This window comes from Diadema antillarum, unplaced genomic scaffold (assembly GCF_040938485.1).
Source record: "Diadema antillarum isolate AM-2024a unplaced genomic scaffold, OU_Dant_1.0 seq00000324_RagTag, whole genome shotgun sequence".
NCBI lineage: Eukaryota > Metazoa > Echinodermata > Echinoidea > Diadematoida > Diadematidae > Diadema > Diadema antillarum.
In genome coordinates this window covers 217,041-240,543 of record NW_027271343.1, presented here as the reverse complement: position 1 = coordinate 240,543, position 23,503 = coordinate 217,041, and the positions used below count along the sequence as shown (strand labels likewise).

Genomic DNA, 23,503 nt, shown 5'->3' with positions numbered 1-23,503 from the left:
GTTGGATATAGACAAAGATCCTGCAATAATGTATAGAATCTTTGATAGCTTTCTTTTTTTTTTTAATGGCGTCCCTTCCAAAAGGTCTCGCATCCCACACAGCCCTTCATTCAGCAATGATTTATCAACTCATCTGCATAGTACCTTATTGTACGACGTATTCTGTAATTTTTAAAAAGTTCTGCTTTTTACAGCACTCTTATATGCATACATAAATCTGCTTCAATCATGTAATTGTGCATATGTACAAGGTAATATTAATATACAACGCCCTCACGAGGGGTTAGTGTTATATACGTGAGTGTTTTAAAAAAAAAGACCCATGCTATTTATTCATTTATTTATTTTTATTGTGAAATGAATTGAAAGTGAAATTGAAATTGATCGACATAACCGCACGGGGCACAGCTGTGCAGCGGCTGCAAGCTAACCCTACTGACAAAGCGCGTCAAGCGCCGAGCGAGCTTAGGCGACTTACAAAGACTGGTATCAATTATCCGAAAAAACGAGCACACGATGCTCGCCATAATTGTTGATATTCAAGGCCTTCAGTCTTCGCTTCCATCAAACCTCCATCATCATCCAAAGTACAAAACCCGGGGAAATTCAAAATGGCTACTCTTGTAGGATTCCAGATGTTGCAAGAAAACCCATCGCTGTCTTGTCACAGTGGAGAACGACCCGCTTCGAGTGAGTTTTCATTTTCTTACTATGATTCGGCCGATACACGTGTATATCTTTTTGTTGTAAATCTATTCAGGTTTCGAAATTTTGTGCCGTAAACGTCAAACAACAAGCGAACAGTCGATCTCATATCGCCACACGATACGCCCGATGGAGCCGGTCGGTCGTCATCAGCTGCGCAGGCAAGCCCCCCGCTCGCTGCCACTGCCCTGCGCTCTGCTGCATGCTGCTGCCCGCTTGCATACTACAACTTGTGTACGTGCATGCTGCATGAGCTGCATGGCCACAAATGGCAGTGCAGTGCCGTGGCCGTGGCATTCCGGCCGAAAGGTACTAACAGTTAAAGGGTCCATTACCTGGTATTAAAAGATTAAAAGATGGCCTGTGGAGACATCCAAAATCCTTCTGTCGGGAGGACTTTTTAAAATCATTTATGCATGGCTCTCCTTAGTACAGTTACAGTAGAATTCTACTCAATATCAGTCCGGGAAACCCGCTCATGAGGACCGCCCCCGCGTACGAGGATGGTCCCTCCTCATGAGGACCTCCCCCCCGCCTCATGAGGCCCCCCATTCACTTCTTATTCATCTCACATCTGACGTATAAATTGTCGCAACTTTGCACGGTGATTTTTTGTTACACACACATGTCCACTATCCATGATGAAAAGAAGAAAAAATCCTGTGTGTTTTTTTTTTTCAAAAATCGAGTTTTAATCAACCGATGCAGAGCGCCCATCAAAACACGGGCGCCAGCGCGTTCGCACAATGCAAGACTGCCGCACCTAGCGGCCTGATCCGACTAAATATTTTCGATGCTTTTTTCTGCGGCTCTCACCTCTCCGCGCACGAATCAGCCTCGTGAAGCTGAAGTCTGACATCTTTTTACACAAATTCGTAACGAGAAAAATTAAATCAGTACTAACCTGATCTTGTCCATATATTCCAAATTACTATTCCACACTGATAGAGTAGGTGGGTAGATGACATACTCCAGTTTGTTAGCAAAATAATCACTTTGTAGGTATGACGAGTTCACTTTCTTCGTCAATTCCGCCCACGATTCCGCCGCCCGCTTACCGTTTGGGCGCTTTCTCTGGACCAGTGACCACTTTCTCTGAAAAAGCGCCCAAACGGCGCAAATAGATTGCACCGTCCCCACAGCAGAGTAACTGGAAGATATCTGTCTCTTATGTGAGGGGCAGGCTGCATTGCCAACTGTACAGTTAACAAGAGGCCACCGAACAAGGGGCAGATGGTCTAGGTGTAGCAGAGACAGATCCAGCAGAGCCTAAACTCACAGGAGCAGCTGAAGAATCCAAACTACATGTACAGTACAACTATATAGAGTCTGTAAAACATACATTTCAGAAGTGTCTGCCCAGAAATTGTTAACTTTCAACTGGAGTGCATTTAGCTGTTGCTTTTCTGTCATACACACTGTACATCATGTCAAGACCATACTTATCTTGTGATAATGATAATAGAGAGACTCTTATAACTAAGTACTCCTTATACCTACAGTGTCAAAAGATACTCCTGGCGCTGTGGAAGAGAATATTACGTTACAAAATATTCAGAGTATCATAAAAGATAACACAAGAGCAATAAGAAAACAAACAATTAATATGTAAACATGTAAACAATCAAAGATAGGTTTTGAGAGTCTTTTTTTTAAAGCGTCAATGGAAGGTGCTTTTGTATGTTCACATTCCGTCAAGTTTTGGATCCAAAGAGAAAGCACAATCCCCCAAACAATGCTTGATTTGAGGTACACTGTACCTGTAATTTCTGTGTGTTCGATGAGCGGAGATTTTGTGGTGGTTGGTGAAGATGAGTATTTGGAAGGTGAGCAGGGGCAAATTTGTGCAATGTACGGTAGACAATCTTGAAGAAGAATTTTGAAGTTAATGTGTTCTACAGGGAGCCAGTGTAGGGACCAAAGTAGTGGGGTAGATGTTGTTTTCTTTGTGAAAGTAAGTACATCGTAATCTAGCAGCGCAGTTCTGAAGATGTTGCAGTTTACTGTGTTCTTTATGTGGAAAGCTGCAAAATTGAGAATTGCTGAAATCTTGATGGGACAAATAAGAGCATGCATTAATTTTTCTGCTGCTTATCTAGTTAAAGTATCTCCAAATTGAGCCTATGTAGGTTACAAAATGAAATCTTACAGTTTGGGATACATGGTGTAGGTCTGTGAATGACAGATTTGCATCAAATACAACACCAAGATGGCAAACTTTGTTCAATGGCTTAATATTACTGTTGCCAATTCTAACATAACATGTATCAGAATTCACTTCAGACAACATCTGTTTGGATCCTATCAGAATAAATTCTGACTTACTGAATTGTTAGATTTCAGACCATTTTTTTCTATCCATGTCTTAACATCATCAATACATAATTCTAATTGTTTTAAATTTTCAGAGAGTCAAGTCCTGGTTGGTGAAAAAGGCTCAAATACTTGTATACAGTGTGTCATCTGCATTTATAACAGTGATACTGAATGTTATGTCTATCAAAAATGTGCTTAATCCTTGAAAGATACAGAGAACAGAAGTGGTTTGCCTACAGACCCTTGTGGCCATGTGGGACACCGCAATTGATTGTAAGTGTACATTGTAGAAGGATTAGATTTTCTGTCATTATACCCCTTTTAAATTTTGAATTTCAAGCAGGGAGGTGTTACAGAGATGGAGTGGCAACTTCGTAATTCATGCAAACACATGTTCTAGCATTCCACTACGCTTTGAAGTCATGCTCGGCACCGCTCTAGTTGCAAGACGAAGTTCGGAGACGAGCGCATTTCACTTTTCGTTGAATTACAAGCTTTATTTCACCGTAAAATTTTAAATGAAATACTCTATTTACTGATTTAGGAATAAACATGTTTCTAGTTTCTTCGTAATGCGCAAATCGAAATGAAATGAAAATTAGGCCATCTTAAAAACCGAATATTTTTCTATAATGCGCACATTTCCGCATGTTAGTTTTCTATCTTTTAATCTGGTATATTTTGATCTGTCAAATAAAGTACTCTGCTAAAGCGTGTTCCAGCATGCTTTTAAACTATTTGCTGTTAAAATTGTCAGTTTTGCACTGCATTTTGATTCGCTGCTCCAATTCAAGGTACACAAATTCATTGTTGCCATCACATTGAAAGAGAGAGAGCGAATTGCAGTAGGGGCAAGTATTTCTAGATGTGAGAGCGCTAGTCCCGATTATTGATGCTCTCTTTTGTCACATCACATGGGTAACACCTGTAGTTGAACGCGTAACTTCTCGGCGGTGCCGTGCATGACTTTAAAGGAGAGCAGTAGTTGTCTCTCCTTCTCTAGCACCTCCCTGTTTCAAGTGTACTGTTCAACCCAAGGGATCAAATTCCATGAAAACTGAAATTCTAAAAATGTTGTCTTTACCTATATATCTTTATTTAGCACCTGGCCCTTTCAGAGCTACTCAGCTGTGGAATGGAATAGTGGAACACCTCAAACTGGCCGTGGATGTGAAGACTAGGAAACACCTGATGAGGTCATATGAAGACTGTTTCACAGGAGCTGATGCAGTAGATGTCATCTGTGACTATCTGGAGCGGGATAGTGCTGAAGGCAGAGACATCACAAGAGAGAAGATTTCCAAACTTTGCCAGGTTATTTATTTTCTTCCATCACATGAAATACAATGCTCCTATAGATGTGTATCACTCTTTGGTTTCCTGTCAGTTGTAATATTATCCCTTTATGGAATACATACGTGTATTAGACCTACACACAATGTTGATTACTGTAAAATATGATATATTCGCGGCATGAAATTTTCGCGAATTGGAGCTGACAGCCTTTTTCGCGGCATGAAATTTTCGCGAATTGCCACTGGCGTTCAATGCATGTAGTGTAGACAAAAACTTTCGCGTGCATTTTAATTTCGCGAATTTTGGCGCTCGCGAAATTTGCGAAATTAAAATGCACGCGAAAATTTCTCGTTTTACAGTATTTCGCGGACCCTTTAAAATGGCTGTGTATGTTTGCCTGCTTGATGATATGAAATGTACAATGTACATAGGAAACCACACAAAATACATACAAAGGACATACGTACATGTATTGTTTTATCATACCGATTGCATTGAAGGCTTATACCTGCAATGATTGAGTACACTACACTCGGGGACATTTGTGTGCAATATGTACATGTGATAGGTCAGCTAAGTTCAACTATTCAACTTTACAGTGCACTCCAATTTGAACTAACGAACACAGTTATAATGAAATTCTGGTTACAACGAAGTAAGAATTCAGGCCGCAAAAATATCCACTCTTTGTTCTTTATTGTTTGTTCGGTTATAACAAAATTTTGATACAAAAATTAAGAAAACTCCGGTCCCGAGTACTTCATTGTAACGGGAGTCCACTGTAGCATAACCGCTTCAACTGTGTGCTTGAAACCTAAGAAAGTAATATGAAATACTGTAAAACATATTTCAGGAGTGTAATATTTTGCAAATCACTGCACACAATTTCACAAGTAGTTAGGATTGTGATTGGGAACCACAGCAACATTATTAGAAATCCTTTTTCATTGAAGAAAAGAGTTGATTTGAGAAGGTGATTTCCCACCTAAGAAACAATATAAGACATTGGATTTAGATTATGGAAAGCTATGTTTTAACCTGTTGACGATGAGTCCCGAGTATACTCGGGCAGGGGTCTATGGGAAATGCTTGTTGTAGCAAAATCAGCCCCTCCTCAACGGGTTGATATGTTTTTGAGAATGTGAATATAATAATGATAAAGTTAGCTACCTGAAAAGTGAATGTGGTTGCCTATCGACACTCATGACGCTTTGATACAAACAATTAACTACAACTTGTACACATGACATGATACACAGAGGCGCAATTAGAAACATTGATACAACTTCGGCATGGATTATCAAAGGTTGAGTACGGCTGACTAAATTTTGTTCAAAATTATACAATTTTGAAATGTATGGCATAGGAGTATAGGATGTATATTCCCACAGAGAAATTGAAAAAAAAATGCACACTTGTTTTTTGAGTCAGAAGTATTGGTCTGTTGATGTATCAAATTGATGTATCAAATTAATGCATGTCATGTCTAAATCTTTCTCTGTTTTCGTCCACTTCATTTCAAGTTCACATGCTTGAACGAAGACTGCATGCCACTACTTACCAAGAGAAAAATAATCAGTCTTCAAACGATATCTTTTGTTAAATTGATGAAATAGTAGACATTGAATCTGTGAGGGCAATTATCTTTACACATCATTTCATTTGGTTCAAACATTAAATCTGAATGATTTTTATGTAGAATGCATGTCACATGATTAGATGTACACAAATATGGATGTAGTTTCCAGTCTTCACATACAGTGAAACCCCGTTATAACGAGGTCCGTTGGGACCAGCGATATTACCTCGTTATAACCGGTACCTCGTTATAACCGTACGCATCAAAAACAAAGAAAAACATAAGCACAACGTCATATACCCATCAATGAAACTTACATTGTAAGAACATCCTTTGCATTGTTATTACACAATTATGGATCATTATTATTGAGAGAATAAAGGGAAATTATTTGTGAATTAGACGAAAAAGTAGGGGTTGAAATGAGTTAATTCTTTATTTTTCTTCCGAAAATCTCTTCGCATAATACTTGCACATTATGTTCTTGAGAAGTATAGGCCTATATTATTTTCATGATTCTTTCTACAGTACACCTATCTCTTCCTCTTGTGTTGAACCATTTTGAAAGAATATTTTTTCGTTTGTGAAATACAGTGTAAAATGAATATGAACAAAATCAGATTGTATAAAATGTGTTTGTTAAGTTTTTCTGCACACCTGCCAGCGCAAATAGAGTATTAATACATGCATTCTTTACTGTAACTTGCGAGGTATTTTTACGCTGTTGGTGCCCAGCGGGAATGCAATGATTTCATGAATCATTTCGGCTGTAATCTTATACAATGTATGATCGTTGCGCCCGAAGGGATTAAAAATGCGTTCTTTATTTTCTTCCGAAAATCTCTTCGCGTTTTGTACATCCGTTCTTGAAAAATATGCGACAGGATTGAATTTGGAAGGTTGTGATCCTTTTTACGCAAATCTACCTGGTAGACCATTCTGAAAGAAAGAAAAATCTTCATTGTGAAATGCAGTGTTAAAATTGTGATAATGAACAAACCCAGATCTATTCAAACTAATAAATGCATTTGTTTCTTTTTCTGATTTAGGTTAACATATATACATGTATGTTATTCAACTATTTTTACGCTACTGTCACCTGGTGAGATCGCGATGATTTCAGAGTAACATACATGCGTTGTTTACCGTTAACTTGCGAGGTATTTTACGCTGTTGGTGCCCAGCGGGAATTGGATGATTTCATGAATCATTTCGGCTGTAATTTTGTACAATGTATGATCGTTGCACCCGAAGGGATTAATTGCGTTCTTTATTTTCTTCCGAAAATCTCTTCGCGTTTTGTACATCCATTCTTGGAACTGTTAGATGCGTTTGTTTCTTTTTCTGAACACCGATTTAAAGTAGGTTAACATGTGCTATTCAAATATTTTTACGCTACTGTCACCCGGCAAGATTGCAATGATTTCATTGATTATTTCGGCTTTAATCTTCCACACTCATACATGTATTTGCTAACCAGCAAAAGAACTGGAAGTCGGAACTAAAAATGGAAAGGATATAATGATGAGTTGCACACCCATTCCAATTGTCCATTTTTGGCCACAAGTGTCGCTACATGAAAAGTTTGTGAATGCGTTATCTTTTTTTTTTTTTCTCATTGCGCTGTGGTCTGACCTATAATATCACACACACGTACTATCTCGCGAAAAAGAAAATCGAATGATTATGTTCAATAATTTAGTATGAACGTTGGAAGGTTTTTCTGTGTCTTGTCGCGTGGTTTAGAAGAAAACATGAAATTGGAAGGAACGGTTCTCTGTAAAACGGGAAAAAGACGTGGATAACGTGAATTCGGTTTTCAATGTTTCATTTGTCGCGTGTTTGAAAGTGGCAATTTAGTCAAGAAATTGAACCTCGTTTTATCCGATCAAATTGCTTATGTTTTTCTTTATCATGATGCACCGAAATTGTCCTTGTTATAACCGGAATCTCATTATAACGGAACTCGTTATAACCGATTCGTTCTGCCATAGGTTTACATGCAAAGGAAAATGGGACCGAAGCGATCACCTCGTTATAAGCGGTTCCTCATGATAACCGAACTCGTTATAATGGGGTTTCACTGTATATGTGTTATCAATGCACTTTGTTTATGAAATATCAATTAACTCATTCTGATGTTCATCCAATGACTATGTGGTTTGTGACTATTATTTGTCTTCATTGTCATTATTGAGATTTTCTTACACAGTACCGTATTCGCTGGCAATAAGGCCGCAGCACCAGATAGGCTGTACCCCGACTTTGGTGATGGAAAAAAGAAAAAGAAATCTGGGGTATTTTGTTCTGATCAAATCTTCCTTGCTTTTCTGCATTATTTTTGATATTAAGAAAGTTTGTTACTTCTGCATGTTTCCATGATATCCCTACAATAATTTATGTTTTGTTTTGTTTTTTTTCCAGTTGATGCAAACTGCGTGTCAGGATTTGAGTGATCTTGTCTTTGTGTACAACACCCTGAATGTGAAGAATGACTGAGCCATTGTACACACACACATAATCCCGTTATAACAAAGTCCTCGGGACCGACAGTTTTCTTTCATTATATCAAAATTTCGTTATAACCAAATAAATAAACAATAAAAAAACATGGAACGGATAATGTTGCGGCCTGAATTTTTACTTCGTTGTTACCGAAATTTCATTATAACCGTGTTCATTATAACGGGAGTACAATGTACCTGTGTGTCTTCATTCACACACACACTGTAGGGCCTACTATTTAATAGTCAAGTATTGCATGAGATAGTGCTATTTTGTGATGTGCACAGGATTGTAAGGCCAAAAAAAAAAAAAATGGTTTGTTTGCCCTTCGCGACCGACTGAAAATCACGGAAATTTTGGGTCGGGTTTTTTATTTATTTTTTTTTTTTTGCTCTTTCAAGTTTATTTTTTTCCACAAATTTCATCTTCTGCAAATTTGTGAATGGTTTTAAACCCAAAATTATCCATTTTAAGCTAAAGAAAGAATGAAAAAAAAGTCAAAAAATGTTTTTTCATTTCATCGACACGTCGTAATCGCGTTCGGGCTGCGCGGGGCCGCAGGCTACGTTTTATAGCACGCATTGCATGCTAGCTACCTTTTTGGCTCACATGCATAGGTAGTGCGCTAGCTAGCTAGCTGCCGTACTGGCCGTGGCGCAGCGCAGCGCGACTGCCAAGATGGCTACTTTTGCAGCATCCGTTACCAGCTGTCATGGCACCGAAACTGTTTGGAGTTCAGTTGCCAGCATCTCACTGGAAGGTACTTTTTTGGAGCTGTTTGCAAAATTTAACACAGATGAACGTTATAAAGTGTTTGTCAGTGAGTGTTTCTGCTTCGCCTACCGGGCCCTGGCAAGACGTAAAATTTGAATGAATTCCTTTGAGTTTTGAGTGCATTAAACTTGTGCCACATCCTGTACAAAGTTGAACTAGAACTCGAAGTATTGCCAGAAGGATGAGTGTATTACGAGATGCCCTGCCAAAGTTACAAAATTACATGGGTAAAAAGGTATTTAGAAAAAACAAAAAACAAAAAAACACGAAACGACCTACCGACCCTCTTGGGTTTTGACAATATAGGGCAAACAAACATTTTTTTTTTGGCCTAATTGCCGCTACATGCACACCAGCTTACATTTGTGCTGTGCTTTCTTTTTTTAGACTTCAAAAAAAAAAATGTCCTCAGAATTAGCACCAGCGACAGTGATAAGTAGATAATAAAACAAAAAACATATTGTCACTTACCGTATTGCAGAACATAGCATTGTCTATAAGATTGATTGATTCAGTGGTTGATATGGCGTTTCTCATTGGCACACAGCATATATGTGGGTTGGTTAGGAAAGTGATTTTTGAATTGGAAATACAGTGTACAATAATTAGCTTGTGCGGGTGTATAGGCCTCAACCAGACTTCACTGATTTATTTTTGTTAAAAATGGTGCTTCCTTATCGCCGGCGAATACGATATTTCAGTTTCTGTTTCAACTAACATATTGTTCCTCTTGAATGCATTACTGATAATGATAGCAAACAAATTTACTCTCTTCATTCTCCACAGTATTTTTTAGATCAGAATATTATTGAGGATGTGCAAGCTTCTGGTAACTTTGGGAACAAACGTGCTCTCTTTGAGGACAGTGCTTCACATTTTTACAGGTACTTCCTTCTTTGTCTTCTTCGTTTATTCCAGTTACCGGTATGTCATGTTTTATATTGTGTTGACTCGAGGAAAAAAAAAAAGATTCATCATACTGATTCAGAGGATGAAGCAGAAAAGACAGTTTAGAAACACGATTCTGCTTTTGTCTTGGGTACATCTGAAAAAAAAATGTACAATTGTAATGGTGTAATCTACAAGATTATGTTGTAAATTTTTTTTGAAATTATAAAATCAATTTCTAATTTTGATTACAAACTGTAATTAATCATGCAAATCAAGCCCAAGATCTTATTTTAGCCTTTAAACATTAATTAAAAGTATTGAGAGTGTATTTTTTGGTTTGTATATCTGCTTTAATATATTCAACAATTGTACATGTACATTATAAAAACTTTGAAAAGGCATTTACATTTATTAGTATGTATTTTATTGTGTTCAGAATTTGTTTTCTATATCTCTGTTTTTTTACTTTAATTTTTTTTTTTTATTATACCCCCACCCACACATAGTGTGTAGGGGGGGTATATAGGAGTCACTCTGAGGTCGGGTGGCTTGAAATTTGGCACATGTGACGGCTATGATATACATAGTTGTGCAAACTTCATTTTTTCTTAATGTCCAACATTGTGTTGCCATGCCCATGGTAACACAATTTTTAATGAAAACCATAGAAATTGTCAGTTTATTTATCTTGCTCACTCACTTTTTGAGCACTTGACTTGAGATGTGGGACATGTGACTAACAGTGAGATATACATTTATTCACTGTTGAACAGTGCATTGCCATGGTAACATTATTTTTTTTTCCATTAAAAAGTTAAAAAAAATAATCCTGGTTGAGCTAATTCCCTCAGTTGTGGGTGGGGGTATATTAATCACAATGAGTGATAGTTCTAGTTTTCATCGGAAATTGTCACTGACAACTTTTCTACCATAATTAGCATATAGAATTAATCAAAGTAATTAATAGTAATAATAGGTTTTTATGAGTTTCATGACAGAGCACTGTTTTCTGTAGGAAATGTACACAAATCTCAAAATTGTGCTCATTTTGGGGTCAGATGCAGTTACAAGAATGTATTTTTTTTATACCATAGAAGTGACTGTACATATAACCTCCACTTGTGACTTATCAAACTTGGTATATGCATACTGCACAATGATCTTGTAGAGAAAGATTTGGGCCATATGGCTAAAGGTCAGGTGAAAATGCTAAGATGCCACTATTTTTTCCATGTTTTGAAAATGGCTCTAAGTATTGTCCTAAAGGTTGGTGTATTATTGCTTGTTTGCCAATCATGTGAAAATGTTGTCTCACAGTAGCAAGCTGTACTGTACACCTATTGGGAGAATAATGTCATATATATGGTGTTTAATAGGCATACCAGTTGACATGATGACATTTTTTTTCCCCCTTTACTTTGACATATTCTAGGTTCTGTAGTAAGGATGTGAAGGAAGAGTTTGAAGGTACAGGTGACACAGCTGCACAGAGCTACTGCCATCATGCCTCACCCAGTGACACTTCAAAACCCTGCAGGTTAGAGACAGTCCAGTATGTCAGAATCCACACTATCAACATACATGTACCTTGCTATAAGTATTGTAAAACCAGAAATGTTTATGTGCATATGGATTTTGCAAAGTTTGCCAGAGCCAAGATTCACGAAATTAAAATGCATGCAAAAGTTCTTGTCTACACTATATGTACTTATTGAATGCCAGTGACAATTTGCAAAAAGTTCATGCCGCAAAAAAGGCTGTCAGCTCCAATTCATGAAAACTTCATGTCACGAAAAGTATCTTACTGTACTGGACAATATGTAATGAATAGATGACTGATATTGATATTAAAAAATACAGTAACATCGTTTCGTGTTGTGGTAACCTTTTGGCCAGACAGCTTATATTCCATCACAAAATCCACACAAATTTCATTTGCACTCTCAACTCTTGATTTTACCTGCCACGTGGGATATATTGATAATATCGATATAAATGTATAAATATATATCAACGGGCTTACCTGCATATATGTAAGCCCATACATCTTATCCTTGTGAAAGGTGGGGCTAACCTGTGATATTAAATGTGATTTTATATGCAATGGTACAGTTGGCTATTAAAAGCAATTTGTTATATGGAAAACGTGAAGAGAAATAATTCACATTTTAAAAAAGTAATGCAACTGCAAAGGCATTAAAATTTTCTCACAAAAAAAAAAAAAAAGCCCTCTCTGTGTATTGAATGGCATGATATAGCCAAACAACCCATGTTGCCCGTCTCACATACTGTATAGCAAATATATATGGTAATACACATATATGCAGGTATGCATATTTATACACATTGTACTGATGCGTACAGGAGATTCAGCGTAGATGTGTTACAGGACCAGTTCGACAGAAGGAAGAAGAGGCGAAGCAGCTTTGGATTAGGTAGAAGTGGCCATAGGTACGTTCACATCTTGAGAGACTATTATAATGGGCCGAATGCATAAACGCTAGCAATTGCTTGTGCTAGCCTTTTACTCGAATCCGTATGCATAAAAACAAGCAATTGCTTGAGAGCAGAAGCTTTTGCTAGCAAACACAAGCAATTGCTTGCTGCCCTCAAGCAATTGCTTAGAGGCCAAGCATTTGCTTAAAAACGTATGCATAAAACATACCTTTTGCTAGTTCTTGCTAGCAATTGCTTACGATTTTCCAAGCTCTGTAAAATGAGCTTGAGCTTTTGCTTAACCGGAACGTTCCCTTTTTTTAATCATTTTCATATTCATGAAAGAAAGACCACACTTGTGAAGGGGTGGTATGAATCTACAAGAAATTACTCCTGAGTAGTGTAAGACACTTTTTCATGTCAACAACGGGAATGTCCAGTGCTTAGCACGCAAAATGTGATGAAAATGAGGTAGGATATCTGACTTCGGTGGAGAGCAAGGAGACCTCTCTCCGTGTGCATATCTGGCAGATCCGGGCTACTATAAGCTGCAGTGATGGGAATCAGCCAGTAATACGTGTGTGTATATAGATGTGTGTGTATGTGTCTGTGTGTGCATTTCAAAGCTCTTCTGCTATGTCAGGAAATGTTTCCCCACACACATGCCCTTTCAAATACATGCTGTCACACTCACCTTTGTTCTTGTGTTCGCACAGGCGTGAAGTCCCTTTTGTTGAAAACGCAAGCAATTGCTTGTGCGGGACAAGCAAAAGGTATTAGCATAAGCAAAATGTTATGCATATGGATTTAAGCAATTGCTTGAGCTAGACCTTTTGCTAGACGAGCTTGTGCTTTTGCTTGAAGCAATTGCTTACAAGCAATTGCTTGTTTTATGCATTCGGCCCATTGTTTTAACAGTCACTTGAAACATGCATCTGTTTTTTTTTAATGCCATAATAAAAAATGATAACATAAATGGTATCCCGGGTTACCAAATAAAAATCCGCCATTTTGTTGAATTATTTTTTTTTTTTAAAAGGTTGTACCCTTGGTTGCCGAAAAGTGGAAATTATTTTGGGTGCTGGAGCTAGCGCGCGCTAGCCACTGCACTGCACTGCATGGCACTACACTGCACTGAAGCACACGCTATTGCTAGCACAGCGTACCGTGCATGCATAGTATAACATGCAGTGACATGGGAATGACTGTGTACATGCACACACAGTGCATACATTTCTCTGGGGCTGTCCTCGAGTGGACATGAGGTTGGCGCTACACACAACATGGTACCTGTACCCCGGGGTAATGCGTGATGCATCAAATATTGAAAGTATTTTTGTTATGTGTTAATGAGACTGCTCTTATTTTTTTTTTTTTTTTTTTTTTTTTTTTTTTTTGCTGCTGTAGTATGAGCAAGCAGATTTTTCTGTCATTGTTTCTTCATGAAAAGTTCATATTTTCAGTGTGTCATTAAATCTCCTGAGTGGAAGACAGGAGATCATGACTAGTCACTTGAGTGGGATCAAATTATCATGGATGAAATGTTGTGGATCAAACCCATAGTATCATTACCTGTGATTTTGACCAGTGAATTTAATTTTCCGTAGCAAAACGTGTGTTGAATAGATTGCTGTATTATCTGTAGTATTTGTCAGTAAGTTGGACCCAAGTATTACAATGGTCGAAGTACTTTTTCGCTTTCATCCTGCTGCTATTCTGTGAAGTAGGATTAGTATGTGTTGAACCTTTGCTGAAGCGTGGTTTTTGTGTTAGATCAGTCTCCATTGATAACACCAATATTCTTCTTTCCCGCAATGAACTGATAGAGCTTCACTTGCTGAGGGACGAGGAAGTAACTTGAAAGGGATCCAGAACCCAGCCTTTGAAGGTCCTCATTCCCAGGGAGGCACTCTGGCAGCTATACTGTCTCCTTCCCGCAGGCCTCTTGCTCCTCACAACACTCCTGGCAAGCCATTTACTCCTGCATTTAGCAAGCTTGGACGTGAGAGTAGGAGAGAAAAGAGGTTATCTAAAGATGGTATGGACAGAAATGTGTCTTTTGCTTTCTTTATTGCCTTTTGTTAGTGAGCAGTTTACTTTCTATTCCTGTTCCATATTAATTGTGTTGAAGGTATGGTGCTAATTTTTGGCGCAAGTAGCACTGTATAACTCTGTCCAGTACACTTTAGAAGACACTTCCATAGATCATATTCATATGAGAGAATATTCACAAGAGATGGGATGACATTTACAGGGGTTTGTCAAGCTGCAAAGAAGGATAAAAAAAAATCATTGATATCTGTGATAGCTATGAAAGCTCTGCTAATCTACAGTTTCATAAGGGTGGAATGATACAAACTGCTCAAAAAATAGAATATTCTGTAATATAGAATATTTCCTATCAGATAACTCTGACTCTGTAAAATGATCACAGAAATACTCTTTATAATCATACTGCAATAGATTTTAAGCAAAGAGTAATAATGTATGATACATGTCATAGTTGCTTGTGTGTGTGTGTGTGTGTGTAATATTTTCATTCATAATAATGACAATGTGGACTTTATGTTGTTATAATGAAATTTGTGTTATCTTGTCATTAATTAATTTGTATATTGTTTATATGAAAAAGAAAGAAAATAAAAGTTGAAAAAAAGTGTGTGTGTGTGTTTTAAAGACTGTAATTGCTGTTTGTCTCTTTTCTTTGCCAAGTTGTGAGTGAAATATGGAAGGAGGCCATAATTCAGAGGATCTTACATCTAGTGGACCTATCCCACCTGGACAACCTCCTTGCCTGTGCAGCAAACTATCAGTATGAGAGTGCTCAGCATGTAGAAAGGTCAGCAAGGGGTGCAGTCACAAGAATGTCCACTAGAAGGAATGTCACCAGACCTAATCTTGAAAGGTATGTTGAATGTTGTTGTAATAATGACTGCAGGTTTTTACATGATCAAAGACTGATAGTTGACATACATCATTATGACCAAACCTTGCATTATATGTGACCCGCCGCAACAAAAGGATTTGAAAGTCAGTGACGGCTGAGCCGAGAAAATCAAGTTTGAAGTCAGATCATCAAAATCAGTCGAAACGATCAGATTTCTGTTTTTGGCATTAGTTTGTAGTCTAATGCATCGTCTATCATCTGTCGAAATTTCGAAGGAAAATGATCAAAGGAAAGGCAAGAAATTTGTGTTTTTCTGAGCCATGATTTTTCGACATTCAACGGAACAGAAACGTGTCCGAAGATTTGGATTTAGCGCAGCAGCTAGACTCCGCCCCTAGCAACAAGGGAGTGATCTTATTGGTCAGTGCATAGCATTTTGGTTACTGATTGGTCGTGCGTAGACGGCTGGCGCTAAGCTTTGATGAACATCATGGAGGTTGCTAGGAGCATACCTTCTATTGTCAAGAGGTGAAAACTGTCTTGCCTCCCCTTTATCATGATAGTGTCGGAAGAAAAACTTTGAAGGCAGTTTTCTCAAAACGCTGATTTCCTAAACCACTCAACATGCACTAATAAAACCATCGCTATCTCCACAACTGAGTACTTTTATGAGTCGTATTACAAATGTACATATGAAATTAAAGTGGAGGAATAAAGAAATAATGTCATGACATTCTCAGAAAATTGTCCTCCCCCCACTTTCCGATCCTTTTGTTGTAGTGGGTCACATATACAGTCCGACCTCTTTTATCCAGCCATGTCAGGATAAGCGATTTGGCCAGATATGGGAGAAACAGTGTTTACCAACATGTATGTACATGCACATATAGCTGCTGACCCAGTGGTAGCTAGGTAGGTAGTGTACACTGTAAAACAGTGGTGTACTCTCTGCTAGCCTGCTTCAAAGTATGAAAGTATTAGTCCTCTTTTATAGTTGCTAGGCACATAACATTGCATTGACAGAAACCTCATAGGTAGTGTTTTTGTGTTTTGTTTTTAGGCAGGGCTGCACACTAACCCATTTTTTTCTACTGGGCCAACTGGTCCGACCTGTCTGTCGGACCAGTAAGTACCCAGTTTTTTCCGTATTTTACTGTTCCATTCCTGAATAAGGTACTGGTCCGACAGTGATATTTACTGGTCCTGGACCGTCAGACCAGTGCCAGTGTGCAGCATTGTTTTAGGGCATCTCTCTGTTTGTAGATGTTAGAAACCATACTTCTTTTCAATCCCATACGTTGCTGCAATTCTTGCCTGAGTAGCTCCTTTCTCTTTTCTAGAAATTATCTCAAGATTCTGGTCTGCTTTCAAAACAACATGTTTATGTTTTAGAGGTATAGTGATATGAAAATGACATGCTTTAAATGAGAAAACAAAAACAGATAAAGTGAATGAGCTCTATACACTGTACATGCATTCATTAAAACAGATTAAGCAGGTCAGTTTGATTTCAAATTCAGCATGCATGCGCATGTGGATACATGATTATGATAGACTCAGAAATTACACAATCTCATATGTGTAGTTTGTGAAGGTGGCATTGCAGCTAACATTTTTGGGCATTTCGAACGATCAGAAATTTATGGCAACATTGAGTGATAAGAATTGCCATCTTATCGGCGTTTTCATTATTAGCTCGCTGTATGACCGATCGTCTCTACCGCACCATTATTTACTGGAGAGATTTCCTTCCATGTTCTTATGATGAATGTTTTATTTGTGAATACCAGAACTTGTGATCGTGACTGCATACTGTCATGATTATGATTTCGTGTGAATGTATGTTAATGTTGGGAAATATTATTGGTAAATCATGTGAGTTTTATAGAAATTTCTTTAGTGAGTTTGAAATCATTTTTTTTTTTTTTTTTCGTCTTCACTGCAAAAATACGTCCGGATGATAGAGAAGTCCAGATAAGAGATGGCCAGACAGTCGAGGTTTGACTGTAACCTGGTAACAAGAACCAATGCTGAGTATGCTTAGTATGCATAATTACAATCAAGCATTAACATCTGCTGTTAATTGTATATGATTGCTTGTATATTGACATCCCAATTTTGGGGGATACTTGCTACAAAGTCATGAGCCCATAAATTGCTCTTCAGTGTTGGTTGACTGGCATAGGATGGAAAGGCCCTACATGATGCTCATTTCTCAGAGTTTGAATTTAATATCCAGACCATTGAATATGACAGTGTATTCATCTTAAAAGGTTGCTACAGATGAATACCTCAATTCTTTCCATTTACAGCATTGACCCCTGGTTGAAAATCTGCCCTGTACTGCTTAGAGGTCCACCCAGAAGGCGGTCAGCTGCAGAGGGACTTTGCCCAGAATTGGCCACAGACATCAGCTATGCTCCATGCTCGCAAGCTTCTTCTGTACCAGGCCATTGTTGGGCTCTTCACAGAGGCCAAGCCTGGTGCTCTCATCCCCCTCCTTCTTATGGACATTGTCACCATGATCCTAGGTGCCCTGGGTGGGGGGAAGAGCTCTAGGGCCATTGAACTGACTCAGCTTTGTGTGCTCCTGTTACCGGCTACAACACGTCTCCAGCTGAGAGCTTTGCTGCGTTTCATGGGGGAGGCCAGTAAGAATACAGCTGTGAAGCTGACTTATCAGGTACAGTCTTTATGAGGGCTCTAAGACCTCAACTTAGCATAGGTCTTGAATGAGGTTCATCTGATTGGTGATTTCATAGAACTATGTTCTGTATTTCACCTTAGTTAGTACTTTTGCCTCCTACTGGTGGCTTCTTCAGACTGCGCTGAAGATTGCGATATGACACTGGACGATAGAGAATGGTATCATTTACATGCAAGAGAATATATTGGCCCAAGTCTCTAAACCCCTAACACAACTAGAAAAGTACTTGGAGAGCACAGACCTCCGCCAAGCCAGCAACTCATTTCCACCCTTACATGCTTGCAATCTATTTCCCAAAACAGAAGCCTTTTGTTAAATCATTGCACGGCGCCTTGCGGAATTGCTCGAGCAGAGCACAATGCTTCTAGAAGTGCGCGCAGGTAAATTGTCAGTACGCACAGCTTGAACCCCAAGTTCGTTGACCTTATATGCCAAAAGATGAAAAAATCCTTCAAAAATCCATAAAAAATTCCTGGATCACTACCAAAATTATATGAGGTGTTCCTTGTGTCAATATTGACTTTTCATGCAAGTTTCATTTCAATCCGTACGCAGCTTTTAAAGTTATTTTGCAAACAGACAAACCTATGCCGATGATCACTTACCTGCACCTACCTTGGCGGAGGTAATGAACAGAGAATCATAGTCATGAATCTGTTGTCATCATCCATTACGTGTGCACGTGCTTGGTATTCGTTGTAGCACAGCAGCAGCTAAAATCTCATTAGAAGCTGCTGCTTAGTTTTCGACTGAGTTAAGTTATTCTGCTCTGTGCAATCCAGCAGTCCCCTTGCTCTCAGAAACTTCAGATTATCAGTTCTTGTACACCAGTAACATTGTTAGGATGAGAGAGCAGTAATTGTTTGGATTAAGGAAGCTAGTGCATAGTAGGGGCAAGTGATAAGGAAAGAGAACAAAGCCAGTTAACCAGTTCCTTACGGGAACCTGGTATACCAGGTTTCCCGTGGGAGCATCTGATCTACGGGAACCTGGAATACCAGGTTCCCAAAATGAAGACAAGAGTGCCTCCTTTCGTGGCCTAAATTCATGTTTCTTTGTGTTAAAATGCCCAGAAAAGTGGGTTTGATAAAAAGATCAGAGTTTATTCTATCAGAATTTGTTCTCCATCTGTTTGAAAAATGCGTATTTCACAGCATTTTTTACCTTCTTCCTGATTTAGTTTTCACTTGTTCTGCTGTAAACTCGTACGAACATGTACATTGCGATCAGGGCTGAGATCAGTTAGATTTCTGCGTTCACTTACCCCAGTCACTCCAGTCAGGTGCCTGGTTTTGTGTAGAACAAAAGATTCTGTGAGCTCATCAGCGCACGCTCTATTCATACCTCACACCCGATCAATATTTCCATTGTTCACTGGAACATGTAGTTGACTGTGGAAAGGGGGATACAATGCACCGCTTGACTGCCTTCACACAGGTGGATTACCAACCTGTCTGCCTCTCTGTCTACGGGCAAAAAGAATCTTGTTTAGGGGCATTATAGGCACTCAGAGAATTGCGGAAGGAATGGGTTAAGAAGGAAGTCTGTACTTGGTGTAGTCATCTTACAATGGCTTGCAGCAAGCATTCATCAGAACCACTCAGGCATCTCATTGATCAGGGTTAATCTGATCACTAGATAAAGATGGACATTTTTGTCTACTTAGATGAAAAGAACTTGCATTTGGGAGCTCTTGAACCTCATTTGTGCACCTACCCTTTTCACAGATGTAATCTGTAGAAGCTATCAACTCTACAAAATGCATTTCCATTCTAAGATGGGAAAGCCATCCCTTTTCATAGGAGTTTCGCAATTAAATTTCTGATTCTGAAACTAATGAGTGCCATCACCCCATGTAATGTGTGTTAGATATTGACTTCTGCTAATACAAATAATTCTGCAAGTCGCAAGGTCTTGAACTTATTAATCAAAATATGCATCATGGCTTTTTTATCAGTATGTTTCTTTTTTTTCCCCTTTCTTTCTTTCTTTCTTTCTTTTGCACTAGCCTAGCTCCACCCTTAGAAAAGCGAATGATACTCACCTTACCCTGACTAATGCACATATAATTGATCAGTGCTTCCCTCATGGCCCATGATGTTTCTTTGTTTTGTTGCCCTTTTCAGGTTGATAACCGAACCAACGTCTGCAACACATTTTGCTCTGCCATCATCTCAAGCCCACTCCTTGCAGCTGTCCAAGCAAAGAACCTAGTTTCCTTCTTCCTGGATACTCAGAACCGGATTTTTAAGGTCCCAGAGGCAGTCCTGCAGGCTGTCACTGCCAGACTGCAGCAGGCCAAGCAGGGTGAGAAGGACCTGTGCCGAGGTAGGTGATTTATGTGTGACAGTGGTATGGATGCAGGGTGACTGCTGATTGGCTACTATGTCAGAATAGATGTGAGAGTATGCAAATATTGACTGCTGTGACGGACATGGTTAAAAGTATTTGCCTAGAGGGGATTTTTTAACATTGCTATGCCCCGAGACAAAGTCGAAGGACATAGCACTGTTGAGAAATCACTGAGAGCAAATAGTTTGAACTATTACTCGAAAGACAGCAGGAGCGCATGGTCACATGATGCTATGTAGACCAATCAATGAACATGATTTCATTAATGGAGGATATGATAATAGATATGGGGCCATTGTAGAGATTTTGTGGTGAGAATGACTAGGACATACTTTCTGATAATCTGCTGTGATTAAGATGAGTCATGTTGGTCTTTGTGAGCTTCAACCCCCACCAGCACTCAGGTGAATGATGTTTTTTTCCCATGGTGTTTGTTTGGATGGATCTGTTTTCCATTTGTCCCATTGAATGGATCTCCTCAGAAGTACAGAGCTTACAGAGATACCAGCTCAAGATATATTAACTAATAGTTTCAGTCTTCGCAGTAATGGATTATCTGGGTTAGAGGTTATATTGATCCTAGCTGAAGCACACTCTGTTCCAGAGCAGACCAGTATGTTGTCACACAGACACAGTTGACTTTATCTCGTCTCTTCACCGGCAGTGTGCTTTGAACCATGATGACTTCCTTGATTTTCCTGTTGAATAATGGATAGTAGAAAAAGAACCATGAAATTAATACAATTTCTATCCCCACTTTACTGATGATAGTTTGGCAAAAATGAAAGCTTATTAGAAAGAAAAAATATGCGTATAGCTTAATAGCAAAGGCAGTGTTATATGCTGTGTTATTCTCTTTCACTGAACAAAATAAAATCTGAAACAGCCAATTCTACATGATCCTTTGAATTTGGTGTCCAAGGTTAATGTAATGTTCCTCTCATGCCAGTTGTCTACTGCCAAAGGATAAGCCCGGAGGAGTTTGAGGTCAAAGGCCACGTGTACACCCATGAGATGCTGAAGGGGCTGATGAATGCTATCATTGATGACACAAGGATCCCCCTGAAGGAGAAGAAACAAAGACTCAAACAGCTTCAGAAGACTCACGGTGATGTGTTTGCCCAACACTTCTCAGACATGCAGTGACTCAAAGCCATATGATCCTGCTGTATGTGAAGACTGTGTTAGCTGCAAACTTTTTAAACCTGGTGCACAAACTTTTAATGCACCCTGTAGATTGGTAAGAAAACAAAAATCAAAAGAAGTGCAATTTCTGATCAACAGGTGTAATTATTCTCTATATTTTATTTGGATCGTATTGAATGATGGAGGACACTGAAATAAGCGTAATCACCAACACAGTGCACTCCAGTTACAACGAACACAGTTATAACGAAATTTCGTTATACGGAGTAAAACTTCTGGTCCCAAAATTATCGCCATTGAAGTCTATGGTACAAAATTTGCTTATAATGAATACGGTTATAGCGAAATTTTCGTTATAACGAAGTCTTTCCAGAGCGCCACTGACATAGATAAACAAAAGAAATGTGCTCCGTTATAACGAAATACGGATCGCTTTCGAAAATATGTAGCGGAACAAGCATTTATAGCGTCTCTGCGTGGGCGAACGCTCCACATCACTGTGTGTACACTCCGTGTGTCACGCACAGTTTCCGAGAGGGACTTGCGTTATTGTAATACAACAATCTGAAATTGAATAGAGCCTAAGGTTCGTTTTATTGTTCCGAAGGTTCTTTATTACAAAACACACCGATTCTGATACATCTAAATGTTCGTTAGTTCGGAAATGAAATAGGGTAGTTATTACTAACATTTTGGCGTTATTCCAAAGGTTCGTTATTAATGATAATAATGAAATTTTTATAGCGCATATAACAAGTGAATGTCCCTATGAGCTTTATTAATAAGGTTCGTTAATCCGACAATGAAATATGGTTCTTATTACGTTAGTCCGAAAATGATAGGAATTCCAAACGTTCGTTAATTGGAACATTAAAAAAAAAAGTTTCGTTAATCCAAAAGTGAAAAGCGGTGAGTTCCATTAACAAAACCTAGGAATTACAAACCTAATAATTGTCTTAAGATAACCGAACCTTCGAAATAACTAACCTTTCTCATTCGTTTGATCAACAAGCCTTCGGAATAACGAACCTCATTTCATTTCAGATTAAAAATCCTTCGGAACAACGAACCTTCGGAATAGTGAACCTTTCTCATTTTTTTTTATTTACAAACCTTCGGAATGACGAACATAATTTCATTTTCTGATCAACGAACCTATGGAAAACGAACAATATATTTCTATCTAAATCATGACCTTTCGGAAAAACGAATCTTCGGAAGAGCAAAGCTTCAGATGAACAAACTTTCGGAGTCCTGGGAATGGCAAAACTTCGGAATAAGGAGCCTTCGAAGTAACAAACTGTAGAAAGAAACGAACCTTTGGAATAGCGAACTGTAACTGAATCCTAAACCATTAGTTTCTATACATGTGTGACAGTACAAACAACTTTATGCTCTCTTATTGATGTAATATATAAACAAAGTCAAAAAGGTACCATCCCATTTTACATAGCTTTCCAGTGTATGATGAGCATTCAACAAACAGAATATGATATATGCGCGGTTTCCTTGTTTTCGTTATATATTGTATTTGTTCGGTTAAAACGAAATTTCGTTATAATGAAAGAAAACTGCCGGTCCCGAGCTTTTCGTTTTAACGGGAGTGCACTGTATTTACATTCCAGCACTGAAGAAAAAAAAGTGACATTGTATCATCTTTCCCCCTAATTTGATGCCAAGAAGACCCTGTTTAGGGTGTCATGATTGCATGGGCAATTCCAGAGGTGATTGCCTCATTTTAATATAACATAAGTAGGCCAAACACCCTTAGAGTACTTCATAAGAATGTGGAATGGATTTGATTACTGGTGGTGGGGTAAATAAGGGAAACTTTTAATGTTATAAAATACAAGAAATTTGGAAGACCTTCTGAATGCTTGGTATTGGACACAAGTTCAGTGTTGTGTGA

At 38.5% G+C, this 23,503-nt stretch overlaps 1 protein-coding gene across 1 annotated transcript; it reads left to right on the top strand.

Moving 5' to 3' along the window:
• The first annotated feature begins 611 nt into the window (after positions 1-611).
• On the top strand, positions 612-21,594 carry LOC139730634 (DEP domain-containing protein 7-like). Its single transcript, XM_071641491.1, is given in 11 exon segments — positions 612-690; positions 4,124-4,335; positions 9,962-10,059; positions 11,499-11,603; positions 12,431-12,517; positions 14,329-14,540; positions 15,215-15,407; positions 17,702-17,717; positions 17,719-18,072; positions 20,223-20,424; positions 21,398-21,594. Coding segments are annotated over 11 exon segments (1,755 nt in total).
• The last annotated feature ends 1,909 nt before the right edge of the window (positions 21,595-23,503 follow it).